The following is a 16388-nucleotide window of genomic DNA, read 5'->3' as shown; positions in this document are numbered from 1 at the left end:
ATTGGAACCCTGCTCAATTTTGTTAATGACCTTAACAGCTGCTCTAGATACATACAATTTACCCTAACTTGGAGTGAGGAGCATATAGAATTCCTTGATACCTCTATCTATAGGGAAGAGAATTCTTTGAAGGCTGATATATATAAGAAAAAGATTGATCGCAATAATTTGTTGCGATATGAGAGTGCACATCCACCGGCACTGTTGAATTCTCTTCCCTATAGCCAATTCCTTCGCGTTAAGAAAATCGTTTCTGATCCTGATTTGTCTAGCCAGAGACTCAAGGAAATGGGTCAGTTATTTAAAGAACGGGGCTATCCTGATACAGTTATTAAATCCAATTTGGATAAGGTAGAGGTTAGGACGAGAGAAGACATCCTTCATCACAAAAATGCCAATAAGGATAAAAATAAGGGTGACAGAATTACTTTTGTCACTGAATACAACAAACACAGTAATAAAGTTGTTAGTATCCTTAGGAAACATTGGCATATTTTGTTTGAGTGTAATCCTGACATAAAGGCCTTTAAAGAATTTTTTATGCCTGCATTCAGACGGGCACCCTCCCTTAGAGACAAACTTATTAGCAGTGATGATGGCACTGCTAAATCAGGGGGCACCAGATATATTACTAGGGCCAATAAGGGCTGTTATCCCTGTCTGGGTTGCTTTAGTTGTAGTAATATGATTAAAGGAGCTGTGTTTTTTTCACCCTCATACCGGAAAAAAGTTTGATATAAATTGCTTTTGCACTTGCAATAGTGAATATATAATCTATTTGATTAAATGCCCATGTGGGCTCCTTTATGTGGGTGAGACGACACGTAAAGCCCGTGAAAGAATGAATGAACACAAATCTAGTATCAGGAGGGGGGATTTAGAGGCCCCAGTTGCCCATCATTTTATTAAGGCTAAACATAACATTTCTCAACTTAGGTTTCAAATCATAGAACAAGTGCATAGACCTAGGAGAGGAGGTAATAGGGAAAAACTATTAAAGAAAAGAGAGGCTTTTTGGATCTTTAAGTTGGGGACTTTGCTGCCAAAAGGGATGAATAGAGACCTAGATTGGACACTTTTTTACTAATTAACTCTTTAAGATTTGCTAGATTCTGTTAAATGGATTGTACTCCTTGAAGTCTGATGTGATTCGTGATAATATCTGCCTTCCATGATTTTTAATCTGTTTTTAAGTGATTTTTTGTGCACTTTGTTCTTTTTATACCATTTGTTGAAGGATTATGAAAATGTGTAAATTTAATGTTGTAATGACATGAAATAACCACTAGAGGGTGTAACAGTATTGAGAAGTTGTAAATTTACTAGCAGGTTGTTAATTACTGTTTGATTACACCTGTGTATAGGTATATAAGGACAGATTCAAGTGCGATTATGTATTCACATGATTAAGAGGTAACACCCGAAACGTTGTGGACTTTGTCTGTGCCAAAATAAAATTGGTAAAATACCTATGCTGCTGCATTTTCTGTTTGTATCTATTTTGGGGTTTGCAGGAACCCTGCAGCGTGCATTGAGCATTTAAGGGTGCTGGACTTTGGATTGTTTGTGCTGAGGGTCACTCAGGAGGTTTCAAAAGGACTGTGAGCTTGTGACTTGCGCTCTGGACCTGATTACATGCTTCTCTCTTTTGTCCCTGTTATTTGCTATGGGCTATTGTATTATTGTTTGCATATAAATATGTGGTTAACCCCTGCAATTCTACCAAGCTGAATACACATGGTGAGCCAGTGACAAGAGGAGTATATGTGCATAGCTACCAATCACTAACTAGCTCCCAGTAGTCATTGCTGCTCCTGAGCCTGTCTGAGTATACTTTTCAAAAAGGGTACCAAGAGAATTAAGCAAATTTGAAAATAAATATCTTAAAATTGCATACTCTAGGTAAAGGGCCAGAAAACCTAACAAATAATGTTATATAATTCTGCACATAGTGCAGAATTATATAACATTAGCTTAGCGCCAGATTTCTTTTTTTTTTGCCAATATTAATTTTAAAAAAAAAGAAAAAAAGCAAAGAGTCACATCTTCTGCAAAAAAAAGAGAAAGTCACTCAGTAAACTTTGCTATGTAACGAAGCCAGATAGGAAAGATATGTTCCAAGCTGAATGTATCTTCCTCTAGTTAAACCAGGCAATTAATTAAATCCCATTTCAATCTGGTGGATAACTTTTAGCAGAGTTTTACATGCCCAGTAATGAAAACAACTTTCTTTTTGGATATAACATATGAACATAATATACTTGCGATATCCAGGATATAGTTCCAGATGCCTTCCACGTGAAGGACTGATTTCCAGCCAAAAAAAGCTACTGCCAGTGTAGATCCACAGGTTAACCCGCAGCTTGCCCTTTCTACTGAACAATACCGGCTCGGACGCCGGGCCGCATTCTGGTAAACAAGCACTTGAAGATCTTCCGGCAATTTACCGAGAGATACTGTAGACAGAAACTGAACCAGTTTAAAAGCAAGAATGCGGCCACGCAGCTGACCAAACTGGCCTCTGTGGCTTCCTTCTCTGACAAGTCAAACTTGCCACGGCCCCACAGAACCACCGGAATCTGGGGTTATAGAGCAATGAGATGGGGGGAAGAATGTTAACGGTCAACCTACACGCCAACATGCAACATGCGGCCAGTAGTCTCCGCCCCCTAACAGGAAGCATGGCCTACAACATTCTAAACAGTGATCAGCGCCAGATTTCTAAAGTGAAGGGTTAAAAAGATATCTCGCAAAGAAAACAGAACGCCGCTCCTGGCTCTACTGAGTGGGTCAGTTTTCTTCTCCTAAGCGCATCGCGGGCACGCTGTCTAGTCACAGTGCACCCGATCGCACTATTAAACTGAATATAGCTACATTGAGTTTAATAGCGCAATCGGGCCGGCTGTGACTAGACAGCGCCGTGCCCAGATGCGCTTAGGAGAAGAAAACAGACCCACTCCGTAGAGCCAGGAGCGGCGTTCTAATTTCTTTACGAGATATCTATTTAACCCTTCACTTTAGAAATCTAGGTTTACTGGCCCTGTAAGTCAATAAAAGTTTAATTTTTATTTTTATGACCATTTAAGTATAAAGAATTTTCTAGCAAATAATCCCTATAGAAGCTAAAGTAAAATAAATATTGTTTTGTGGTGTATGATTATATATACATTTAACTTGGTTGAAGAAAATGTATGATGTGCAGAGCATTACATTTTTTCAGGGCTGTTTAAAGAAATGGTTTGTATAAGAACCCTGACATATGTATTTTTCATATGTGTCCCTTTGTAAAGCGGCAATATGGTCAGCCTATGCAGAACGTCTTCCAATTAATCTTACTAAAATTACTTGAAAGAATTCAAAAGTTATATTTTATCATTAAGACTCATGTTTGATTTTAGTATTAAAACAATTGTTTTTATTCCAAAATATAGATTCATTTAGCTTTAGATTTTTTTTTAGGGACATTGTGATAAAAAAAAAACCATGGCTGTCAGTATAATCAAATAAATCATCTGTGCTACTGAAATTTTGGTACATTTTTAAATGGCAGCAGCATTAGGCGCACTGACTAGCACCCTCTTATGCAGAACTTCAGTACTGTATATACAGAATTTAATATCATATATATTCAGGGCTGACAGATGGAAGGCCGTAGGATAGAAGAAAGGTATTGTAAGTCAGTCAACACTAATCGTAGACAACTGGGGCAGAGCATCTTTAGAATCATGCAATATCATATTGCCCAGAGAGCATTAGAATGTGTGGATGAGGTATGTATGTAGAGTTTAAAGGGACATGAAACACAACATTTTTCTTTCATGATTCAGATAGAGCATACATGTTTCAATAACTATTATCAAATTTGCTTCATTCTCTTGGTATCCTTTATTGAAGGCGCAGCAATGCGCTGCTGGGAACTAGCTGAACACATTGGTAAGCCAATGACAAGAGGCATACATGTGCAGCCACTAATTAGTTGCTAGCTCCCAGCTCCTGAGCTTTTCTAGGTACACTTTTCAACAAAGGATACCAAGAGGACAAAGCAATTTGTATTCTGTATCTTAATCATGAAAGAAAAAATGTGAGTTCCATGTCCTATTAATATCCTGCACATTATATAATACTACTCACTTCACAGCAAGTCATTATCTAGTCTTCTCCCCTTAAGTTTCTCTTATACATCTTTAGTAGCCACAAGTGTAAAGCAATTTCCCTTGGTATCTAGTGGGGATCAAGGGAGATTACTTCACACTTACCAGCTACTAATCCTTTTGTGTTGTGTATAGATTGGGACTTGGCAGTGGTCCCTAGTAGCCTGCAAAACTGTGCAGATGCTGGTTTGATATCTACATATGTCTCTTATATGTCTTGTCAACAAGTTTAGCAAATGTAGAGCCCTTGTTTATTTATGGCAAGGGAGAGAACTGTGGGGTTTCCATGCCACTTTAGTTTTATCCTTTAAATCTAAAGAGTATTTCTTCTTAAAGTGATTGTTAAGTTTGGCAATTTAATCAACAGTATATAAAATTATTCATAAAAACAGGGGCACTTTCATTCATTAAAATATTTAAAGATGCTTTCTTCGTAAAATAATTACCATTTATTGATCGTAAACATTGCGCAGTTCCTCCACCATACTTGATTTTTGTCTTTGATGATGAATCCTGCTTCATTCAATCGTTGCATGCCCCACGAGCTGGATGCCAAAGGGCACGCAATGATTGGATGAAGCCGGATTTGTCATCAAAGACAAAAATCAAGTATGAGATGCAGGCGGAGGAACGGCACAATGTTTACGATCAATAAATGGTCATTATTTTAGAAAGGAAGCATCTTTAAATAGTTTCATGAATGAAATTGCCCCTGTTTTTATGAATAATTTTATATATTGTCGATTAAATTTCCAAACTTTACAATCACTATAAGTTTTATTCCACTATAATTATTCTTCAGCCAAAAATGGATTGTCTGTTGCTACAGAGTTAAAATAATGTTATAGGTTCTGCATATTTTACTAGTGCAAGTGTTAGCATTTCACAGCTCTGTATGCACAGACACAAAACTCACAAAGAGTACCTGCCAGCAGAGGGCGCTCACTGATAGCTAAAGTCCAGAGGACTTTAAAGGGACAGTCAAGGCCAAAAAAAAGTTTTATTTTTCAAATAGGACATGTAATTTTAAACAACTTTCCAATTTACTTTTATCAACAATTTTGCTTTGTTCTCTTGGTATTCTAGTTGAGAGCAAACCTAGGAAGGCTCATATGATAATTTCTAAGCCCTTGAAGGCCGCCTCTAATCACATGCTTTTTTATTTGCTTTTCACAACAGGGGAGAGTAGTTCAGGTAAACCCTATAGATTACATTGTAATCATGCCCGTGGGTTGTGGCAGACACTGCACTAATTGGCTAAACTGCAAGTCAATAGATAATAACTAAAAGTCATGTGATTAGGGGCAGTCAGAAGGTGCTTAGATACAAGATAGTCACAGCAGTAAAAAGTGTATTAATATAACTGTGTTGGTTATGCAAAACTGGGGAATGGGTAATAAAGGGATTATCTATCTTTTTAAACAACAAAAATTCTGGTGTTGACTGTCCCTTTAACTCAGCAAGTATTTGTGCAAAAATCATTTAAATCTGGCAGTAAGGTATCAACTTGTAATGTCTGTACTTTTTTCATATTTGTTACATGCTTTGTAATGCAAATGCTCTCTTACTTACAAAGCACTGTGTACATTGCTAGTTCTGTGTAAATAAATATATTAATCTCTAGCTCATGAAATACATTATTACCAAATGTTTTGAGATTTTCATAATATCAGCAGATCTTCCCTGCTCCACAGAGCTTACAGTCAGAAAAAAAATAATTAACACTGATAATGCTGATGGAAACCTCCCCATTGGGAGGAGATTTAGTCAGAGGGATTTTATTGGTTTTTGGGGAGAGACATTTAGGAGGTGTGAAGGTTTTGGGGAGGGATCAGAGAAAGCACAGTATTAATATTGAGCCTAAGCTGATTTCTCTCTACATTATCTGTCTCGCTTTAAATGTGTTACCCTGTACACTCTGTCTTCTGGTAATATACTTCAGTTCTGTCTCTCTAGCAGTTTCCATTAATATGTCTTCCTCACGCCGGCTGGTTTTGGTTCTTGGTGGTGCTGGAACTGTGGGCTCAGGGATTGTGAAATGTCTTCTAGAGAAAGGTGAGGAAAACTAGGGGAATGGAGAAATTGATTACAGAATAATAGGGAGCAAAGGCACACAGGGAGAATTAGTTGGTTCTTTTAGTTAATATGGACTGATAGAGATCTTAACTACCAAATTAATAGATAAGATAAGTGTTCTAATTTGGGAATATGTGGCTAATCTGATGAATGACATGCTGTCAACATTTTGTTGGGTATCTTTGATATAATTCTATTTTACAACTTTGTATGGTTATGTCTGTAATTCAAGCCTGGTTGTTTTTTTGCCATAGGATTTCAGGTTGCAGTTATTTCCAGGGATACATCAAGGCTGGAGAAGCTAAAGAGTTTTGTGCCAGAGTCAAGCAGAGGAAACCTTCATACCCTGGTTGGTGATGTGGGTAAGAAACAAGGGCACAACATATGGCTTTTTATATGGTAATGTATTAATAATATGCTGTATCATTCATCATTTAGATTATATTAAGAAAAGAATTGTAACAATGCTTGTATTGTTATCCTGTTACATTTCTCATGCCCTGTCTAGTTGGGCATTTTTCACATTCTGCATTGCCTAGAGGGTGTCTGCCACTCAGTCTGACTGTCTGTGTTTTTTTTGGGTCACACAGGTTCCGAGGAGGGAGCGCAGGATGCGGCGGCTGCTCTGCTTAGCAGGGTGGGGAAAGTGACGGACGTGGTGTCTTCTTTGGGGTTCAGCTGGTGGCAAGGAGGTCCCCCACACACACAGTCGCTACAGGAACTGCAGAGGGTACGACAGGGAACAGGAAACAATTAGTATTTTAACTCTTTCAACTGCTAGAGGTGCCAGCAAATTCTTAGTGGAGTATGAATGATTCGGGTTCTGAAAAGCAGTGTTCCAGGTGCAGCAGTAGTAGCAAGTAACGAAAAAAGGTCTGCAAGACTTATAATAAAACCCACACAAGCAACACCCAGAAGACAGTTGTATACAAAAGGCTGCCTTTTTTCTCTCATCAAATATATAAACATCAAATTTATGTTTTAATGGTTTGCATATATATATATAAAAAAAAAGTTGTCTTTTGCAAGACAATGCTTTCCCTTTAATACTTGATTGCTTCTTATATGGACGACCAAAACCTGTCCTAGTGGAATGTGCAGTGCATCAGTTTGTATACTGGTGAGTTTTATCATAAGATACCTTTTTTTTGTATGTGACAGACAGAGTGATATGACAGATTGTATCTATTTGGATCAAAGCATTGTAGCCTTCTACAAATGTCCATGTCTTGTCACATTTGTTGATGCTCTAAATACTGACTGAGCTTTTTTTGCGTTGAGCTTTGATATATTTAAAATGGGAGATGGGATGCACTAAAACTAATTTGGGAATCGAAATAATTGAGGCACAAACTGCTCTTAATATACAAGTTAAATGAACATCCCTCTCACCAGACATAAGATACGAAGATTCACTGATTCCCCTCACTTTATGAAATGACTTCATCTTTTTTTTTCTTCTTCCTATCTCTTCCATATCATTTATTTGTATAAATAGGATATTGATTGTTAGTGTCTGAAATTTGAGCCTGACTTCTGCCTTGGGTTATTTTATGTAGATGACATTTTATACTCTTTTTCCTTTATGATTTGCAGGCGTGCAATAATTAACCAGCCATTACAAGTGTCTGGTTATTGCTATCGCAAGCTTATAAAATTAACCAGAGATCAGATCTCTGGTTAATTTTATAAATGTGCCCCAAATGTCCCCAAAATACAGTGTAGTGTATTTTATTAATAAATAAAGATAGCAGTTGGCAGCATTGCGGTCTATAGGAACCGTGTGTTCCCAGTAAATATATATGTATATGCTTATATATATATACAGGTAGCCCTCAGTTTACACCGGGGTTAGGTTCCAGAAGGAATGGTTGTAAATCTAAACAGTTGTAAATTGAAACCTAGTTTATAATGTAAGTCAATGGGAAGTGAGGGAGATAGGTTCCAGGCACCTCTCAAAATTGTCATAAGTAACACCTAATATATTATTTTTAAAGCTTTGAAATTAAGACTTTAAAATGCTAAACAGCATTATAAACCTAATAAAATAATCACACAACACAGAATATATAATTAAACTAAGTTAAATGAACAAAAACATTTGCTAAACAGCATTATAAACCTAATAAAATAATCACACAACACAGACTTCACTTGCATTTTTCTGCAAACGGTTCTTTCTATGCATTCCAATCTGGACTGATTTATAGACAGGAAGATCTTGTTCCTTTTAAATCTGCTCGATAGCTCAGGTCTGGTTAAACTGATTAATTTCAGCTTGCTTGGCATTTGCTGCAACAAAAGCGGACAGCTCCACCTACTGGCTATTTTCATAAATGCACTGCTTCTCAATGCTTCTCAATAGCAGTCACATGACTGGAAAAAAAGGTTGTTATTCTGAAACGGTGTAAATTGAACCGTTGTAAAACGAGGGCCACCTGTATATATTTATGTGTTAATATGTGTATATTCATATATTAGCACATACATATATATGTATATAATCATATATATTTATATATGCTGCCATCACTGCGTTACTTATCTCCTTCGCTGCACTTTCTGATGTCGTCTCTGGAGCCTATGGAAGTGCGCTCTTCTGAGCGCAATGCTTCCTAGGAATGTGAACGCGAGCTCACGTCTGCATTATGCTTAACTTGCAATACTAGTGCACATTAGCGTGCACTTGTATCACTCAGTTGAGCGCTAATATTTCTTGCACACAAGCGATATTTAGCACTCCACTTGTAATCTAGCCCAAAGCAGGTAATACTGATCATATATTTGCTATCGTTATGGTGAATTATTATACATACACCCCTGCTTTATGCAGTTGGAATTACTGGCTGTATACTATGTGATTTCTAGCTATATAACTGCCTTCTATGTGAGGATTAAAGGTTACACAGCAGCTTTTTATACCTTTATAATGCTTGATGTTTCGCTGCAGGTACTTGAGACCCTCCTGCTCAGCACATTTACCGCATGGAAAGCTTTCTTCCCTTTGGTGAAGGATGATCCAAATGGCACCTACACATTTATCACAGGTAGGATATAACTTCTTTTAAGCAAGCATCGCAAACGGCTTTATAAATCCCACATATTGGTGGTAACTGAAAGGGAAGTAGTACTAAAAATGTTTTACCATGTATACAAAGTTATTCTTTTGTTTGTTTAAAATAAAGTGAAATAAAATCCATTTAAATAGAAAGATACAGGCGATTCAACCAGTACTCATGTATTAAAGAGGCACGAAAGTCAAAATAAAACTTATATTTATTTATTATATATTTATTTAATAATAAAATAGTTATAATCCTAATTAGTATTGTCTGTTCCTCCGCCCCCCTTCATATCCTCTTTTGGCTGGGCTGTGATGTATAGAATAGTCTTACCCACTCTCTACATAGGCTTTCTAAGGACTTTAAAGGGGCTGGACTTCAAGATTGTCAAATGGCACACATGTTGATTGGATGTTCATCCAAGTGGGCCGGCATAACATTGCAATAGAAGCATTACTATATGAACTAATTTAACCCTTTCAGAGATGGGTTGAAAACAAAAAAAAAGGTACACGTATACTTTTCAATGGCAAAGATTACATTTATGGCATTTGATTAGTTAAAGTTTGCCATCACTTTAAGCATAATATGAAATTTAAGAGCTTTTTCAGTTTACTTTTATCAAATCTGCTTTGTTTTATTGGTATATTTTGTTAAAAACGTACCTAGGTATGCTCAGGAACAGCAATGCTGATTGGTGGCAGTACATATACGCCTCTTGTCATTGGCTAACCAGAGGTGTTCAGCTAGCTCCTAGTAGCAGATTGCTGCTCTTTCAATAAAGGCTACCAAGGAACTGAAGAAAATTTAATAATATAAATAAATTTGAAATTTATTTAAAACCATATGCCTCTTTCTGAATCTTAAAAAAAAAAATGGATTTCATGTCCATTTAACCCCATTAGTGCCATGCATTTCAGAAAAAAACTTGCCCAAAGTACCAGAGAATTTTTAGCATTTTTGCTATCACTCAGTGTAAACAGAAATAGAGCCTTTTGTTGTTGTTTTCAACTTTCAATTCAGTTTCAACTAGCTACTTATTCACAGAATTCTGAAATTATTGTAAAATGACCCAAAAAAGTAAAAAAATATATATAAAAAGATTATCACATTCCACAAAAATGTGTAGGCTTCTAACTGTATTACAAAATCAAAAAATTTGTTCATTGGCATCCTCTGATTCAGCGAAGACCAAACATGTATATATTTTATATTATTTTTGATAATTTTAAGGTCTTTTTCTGAAGCTATGTCTAAAATGATGCAATGGGCTAACTCTAATTTGGTACAGCAGAACTGCCCAAATTCTCAAAATTAAACCCCAAAAGTATATACCGTAAATTTCTAAAGTAGACAACCCATGGTATTGATCTATGCCCATTTTGGTATATTTGATGCCACTATTTTGCTGCCAGATACAAGAAATAAAAAAAACATTTTTGCAAACTTTGGGTTTGTCACTGAAATTATTTTCACACAACTACTGCATTCATAAGACAAATGGTTGTAAAAGCTTTGGTCCCCTTTGTTCATAGATAGCAGGAATGCACAGCTTTGCAATTAGTTTTGATCAATTAGGAGGCTACTATTTGCAGCTGCGCATCACATTTCTGAAATTCCTGGCAGTGAAAGGGTTAATTAGTTAGCTTGTAAGGTTAATTTTTGCTGTAGTGTAGATATTACCCTTCCACCTGACACCTCCCACCCCCTAATCCCTAACTGATCCCTCCCAAACACCTCTCTGTCTGCCAGTAACAAATTAACATTTTTTAATTTTTATTTTATTAATTTATTTTTACTGTAGTGTAGTGGCCCCTCTCACCCTACAAGATTCACTTTTTCTGTAGTGTAGGGTCCCCCCCCCCCTTTAGCCTAGTTTGCTCCATATCGTAGGGACCCATCCCTCCCTCTCTCTTCACATTGATCTTTCGGTAGTGTATGGGAACCCCACACCTCCCTCCTACCTACTTCGCTGGGCCGATCCACCAGCCTCCCTCCCACCACTCACACTCAGCACCAATGATGATCATTACAGAGAGCGACACAAACAGTGTCCCTCTCTTTAACGATCAGCTATCTGCCTTCATATAGTAAGGGTGTACGATCACCGCTCACTTACTATTTTAAGGCAGATGCCTTCTGCCCCCAGCAGCAGTCTCCACTGTCTAAGCTCACAGTGGAGACCGCAGCATGTGCTACAGTGTTGGACATAGGTACTACTTTAACATAGTACGCTGGAAAAAGTACCGTGTGACGTAGTACCTACGGCAAAATGTTGTAAGGCTTCATGTGACAAATAACAAGCTAGGTTTTTAGGTTTACCTTGGATGAGAACTAGTTAGTTAGTGGCTGATTGTGTCACCAGTGATATATTTCAGACATCTTGAAGATATGACCTGTTAATGGGCCCTTTTGATGATGATGATGATGATGATTCGCCAGTACCTATAATCAGCATGCAGTACTCATATAACCAAAATAAACAAAGCTTTGTCAAAAAAGTAACTATTGCAACCTTTCATTACTGTAAGCAAAATGACTTTGTACTGTATGTGTCCCTATATTTATTGAACTGCTGAAAATACCTCAGCAACATTGTATATAGTTCTATTAGTAATGACCTAGTTTTCTTTTGTCTATCATAGGTGGAGCTGGAGAGCGTCTTTTGATGCCTGGAACAGGGTTCCTAACCTTGGGTGCAGCAGGGGCGCTGGCATTCTCTCAGGTGGTGCGTGAAGAATATCCTGATGTCCCCTGCAAACTAAATGAGGTTTGTAACAGTGAGAAACAAAAATGGTTGCTCATCAACAAAAGAAAGAAAGAGAGAACTGTCCATTCTTAGCTCTGACTCACTAACTTAAAGGGACTGTATATTAAAGAAAAAAATCAAAATAATTTTTTTGAGTCCCTCTTTTTATCTCTAGGTGAAGATTAACATGGGAGTGGCTACCCCAGATAGACTTGGACCTGGCTATGTGAGTCACCTGGAGGTTGGGGAAGCCGTGGCATCATTGGTGGAGAAGAGAAGGGTGTCACACACTACATTATGCGCTAATTCCACAGCCGACCTCAAAACACTTATCTTAGAAGGAAAGCTATGAGCTTTTGGGCACCCAGTGCTCCCTTGTGTACATGACTACAGTCTTGCAATACGCCCCTTACATTCTCTCACACAATAATACATTCATTCAAAAAAATTAATATATCCATTACTAGCTTATTATCAGCATCCATAATAAAAAAATAAATAGGTACTTGTAAAATTTGTTATTCGGATATTCGCCTATCAAATGAATTATAAATATGACTGCAGGTAGCAGCATTCGGCTATTTTCAGTGCCGGAATATATTAGTGTTGAAGTGCAACACACAAAGATCTGGTTTTCTACATTAACACTAATATATTCGGAAAAAAAGTTGAATGCTGCTACCTGTGGCCATATTTGGTATTTGTTTGACAAACGAATATCCGAATAACGACTTTTGCACATACCTATAAAGTGCCCATATCGTGACCATACTTAGGACTGTGATATTCCTTCCTTTAAACAGAATCTTTCCTCTAATAACGTAACATAATTGACACTTGTGTTACACTGATGCTCACAGTACTAAACTTCTATATTACGGTTTTCCCATCCAAGTATGGAGTCCATGAATTTCCCCTCCCCAGTTATGATATCAAAATCACTCCTCTACAGGTCACCATATACAGATAAAGAGCTCCCTTCACTGCAATTGCCTCATTACAGCTCTCTTTGTGTGGATTCCATCTTTATGTTTCTGGGTATGTATTATGTTGTGGCACTTTAATTGCTAAAAGATTTGCTAGTAGAAATCTCATGGAGAAGTATACATTTTAGATTTGATTAATAACAATTCTAAACTGTGTTCATGTCCCTGCACAGTATAATGTATCCTGTTAATGAACATTTAAACACCTGTGTCCTACAAGAACGCTAAGACTACCTAGCAAAAAGCAGAATTCCTAATTCCTGTGTCAGGTTCCTAAGCAGGGAGGCAAAACTTCTAAGCACCAACCCACTTTCACACCTTCTTTTTGGGTAGCATACTCATTTTTCCTGCAATATCACATTGCTCTTAAGCCTAAGGGGCCGATTTATCATCGGTCTATCTGACATGATCCGCTGTAGCGATCATATCCGCCAGACATCGATAAATGCCGACAGCATACGCTGTCGGCATTTATCATTGCACAAGCAGTTCTGGTGAACTGCTTGTGCAAGGTCGCCCCCTGCAGATTTGCGACTAATCGGGGGTGTCAATCAACCCGATCGTATTCGATCAGGCGGATTGATGTCCGCAGCCTCAGAGACAGTAGACGAGTTAAGGTGCAGCGGTCTTAAGACCGCTGCTTCTTAACTCCTGTTTCCAGCGAACCTGAAGGCTCGCGCAGAAACGGGTATACGGCCCCATTCGGGCCGTGGTAATGATTTATCAATGTCTGACAGACATCGCTGAATGCCGACAGCATTATCATTGCACAAGCAATTCTGGTGAACTACTTGTGCAATGACGCCCTCTGCAGATTCGTGGCCAATCATCCACTAGCAGGTGGTGTCAATCAACCCGATCGTACACGATTGGGCGGATTGATGTCCGCCGCCTCAGAGGAGGTGCATGAGTTAAGGAGCAGCGGTCTTAAGACTGCTGCTTATTAATTCCTGTTTCCCGCGAGCCTGAAGCCTTGCACGGAAACAGATGCATTGGGGCCGATTGACTGTTTGATAAAATCGTTCCCTTAGTCTAAATTGCTGATGCTAGTAATAAATACTAGTAGAAAATCTGTCATGTAGAAAACTAACTTCATGTTCTTGTTATTATCTCTCATGCGTCTGTATACAGCTACAGCTTAAAAAAAAATCCAATTTACTTCTGTTATCAAATGTAATTAATTATTTTGGTATCCATTTTTGAAAAGCAGGTAATTAGACTCAGAAGCATTCATGTATTTGAATAACTATATGTCAGCAGTTTTGCAAAAATATGATACATTTGCAAGAACACTAGCTGGCATTCCAGTGCTCCAAACATAGAATCTACATACCTAGGTATGCTCTTCAACAAAGAACAGCATGAGAACTAAGCACATTTGATAATAGAAGTAAATTGGAAAATGTTTTAAAATTGTATGCCATACAGAATGCCATATTTAATAAGAAGAAGATAAATTCAGTTCCCCAAATAAAAAATACACAGTGACATATAAGAAACATAAACATTTGGCTGTATACAGTTTGTTAGGCATTAAATGCATGAAGGGAAAGGTATCTGAGAGGGTAATATGAAGTTAATTTATGCTCCTTTGTCCTAATCTTCAATATTGCGGAGTGCTCCTTTATGTGTACCTTTGATGCATGTTTTAATAAAGTTTTACAAAAAAAATTGCAGGTATTGTATTAGTGTAGCTGTCCATTTTTTTATTAAAAAATAATAAAAAAAGGTTATATTACCACTTCTCTCATTGAATAAAAAAGTTTTATTTCATGGACATGTCCCCATTGTGTCCCCAAATGTTGCAATCCTAGTGGAGAATTAAAATAAAAGAGAGCTATTGCTTTTTTATTCATTTTCGAAGACAATTAAAGGGATACTAAACCCATTTTTTTTCTTTCATAATTCAGATAGAGCATGAGATTTTAAGCACCTTTCTAATTTACTCCTATTATCAATTTTTCTTTGTTCTCATGCTATCTTGATTTGAAAAAGCAGTACTGTAAGCTTTAGAGCCAGACCATTTTTTGTTCAGCACATGAGTAGCACTTGCTGATTTGTGGCTAAATGTAGCAAACCAATCAGCAGCTCTACCAAGGTGCTAAACTAAAACATGGGCCGGCTCCTAACCTTTTATTACTGCTTTTTCAAATCAAGATAACATGAGAACAAAGAAAAATTGATAATAGGAGTAAATTAGAAAGTTGCTTAAAATTGCATGCTCTATCTGAATCATGAAAGAAAACATGTGGGGTTAGTACCCCTTTAAAGGAATTTACAGAATACTCCTGTCAAATTTGGACCCTATATATAAGGGACTTTTATACTGAACTACATTGTTCTTGTTTTATATTGCATCTGGCTATTTAAATTATTGCTCATTATGGGCATGAGGTTTTAATCAGCTTGCTGTTTGGCAGTGCGCAAAGTAAGAAAAAGGTGCCAGCAATATCTCTTTGCGTGCAGCATCTTTTAATCAGGCTGGGATCTCAGCCACGCAGAGGATCAGCAACTGCAACAGGCTTCCTCTGCTGACGAAGGTTATGAAAATTAGAAACAGCTTTATTTAACCCATGTTTCATTTTCTACACCATATAGGTTAGAGTTTGTTTCTAATAGCTACAGTTACTCCGTCTCATGGATGTTGATCATTGTATCTATATATGGATATGCATGTACTTCAGAAGAAAACCTTGAAAATATTGTACAAGTTACTCATTGTTGTGTCTGTTGCCACATACTATCACAACACTTTGGGCCCGATTACGAGTGGAGCGCAAATAGTTACGCACAAGCAAAAAGGTGATTATTGCGGGAGATTGCGCTTGTCGGATTTACCGCCTGTATGACAAGTTGAAAGTAAACGCGATCTCTTGAGTGCAGTCGCAATTTACACTAAATGGTTACTGCATCCTCAAAACACATAAAAAATACAATACAAAGTATAGTTACACTCATAATAACCATTTAATAAAAAAATATTCAAAAAAAATTATTGCACCCAAAAGTTATAAGGGCTCAAAGATATGAGGTTTCAGGAAAAAAGGCAGACAAAGGGCTTTAACATTAAGATACATACATATACATGTCTAAAGATGTATATTATATATATATATATATATATATATATATATATATATATATATATATGTGTGTGTCTATATGTGTGTATTTATGTATTTTAGATGTGCATTTATGTATTTACAGACAAATATAGACATATAAATACATATTGGACAGAAAGAGAAAACAAATACAGACAAAGGAATGGGAGTGAATTTTTTTTATATATGTACTGTATATACAAAATGGATTTATATATATAAAACTGAACCACAAGCCTCTACAAAAATAGTTAAAAAAG

At 37.1% G+C, this 16388-nt stretch overlaps 1 protein-coding gene across 1 annotated transcript; it reads left to right on the top strand.

The window, feature by feature from the left end:
* Positions 1 to 6093: 6093 nt before the first annotated feature.
* Positions 6094 to 13451, top strand: LOC128639876 (uncharacterized). The gene is made up of 6 exons (XM_053692104.1): positions 6094 to 6206; positions 6482 to 6589; positions 6818 to 6957; positions 9178 to 9274; positions 11935 to 12059; positions 12214 to 13451. Exons 1-6 carry the CDS (start codon positions 6122 to 6124, stop codon positions 12388 to 12390), a joined length of 732 nt encoding a protein of 243 aa, XP_053548079.1. The 5' UTR covers positions 6094 to 6121; the 3' UTR covers positions 12391 to 13451.
* Positions 13452 to 16388: the final 2937 nt, after the last annotated feature.

The sequence above is a fragment of the Bombina bombina genome, chromosome 1, assembly GCF_027579735.1.
Source record: "Bombina bombina isolate aBomBom1 chromosome 1, aBomBom1.pri, whole genome shotgun sequence".
Classification (NCBI taxonomy): Eukaryota; Metazoa; Chordata; class Amphibia; order Anura; family Bombinatoridae; genus Bombina; species Bombina bombina.
The sequence above is the reverse complement of the archived record's forward strand: the minus strand, read 5'-3'. Positions and strand labels throughout refer to the sequence as shown.

Bases quoted from the DNA above. Each gene is read 5' to 3' on its own strand.
- LOC128639876 (XM_053692104.1), top strand. From the start codon at position 6,122: ATGTCTTCCTCACGCCGGCTGGTTTTGGTTCTTGGTGGTGCTGGAACT. The intron at 6,207-6,481 runs GTGAGGAAAACT...TTTTTGCCATAG, and splicing joins GAAATGTCTTCTAGAGAAAG to GATTTCAGGTTGCAGTTATT. The intron at 9,275-11,934 runs GTAGGATATAAC...TGTCTATCATAG, and splicing joins CACCTACACATTTATCACAG to GTGGAGCTGGAGAGCGTCTT.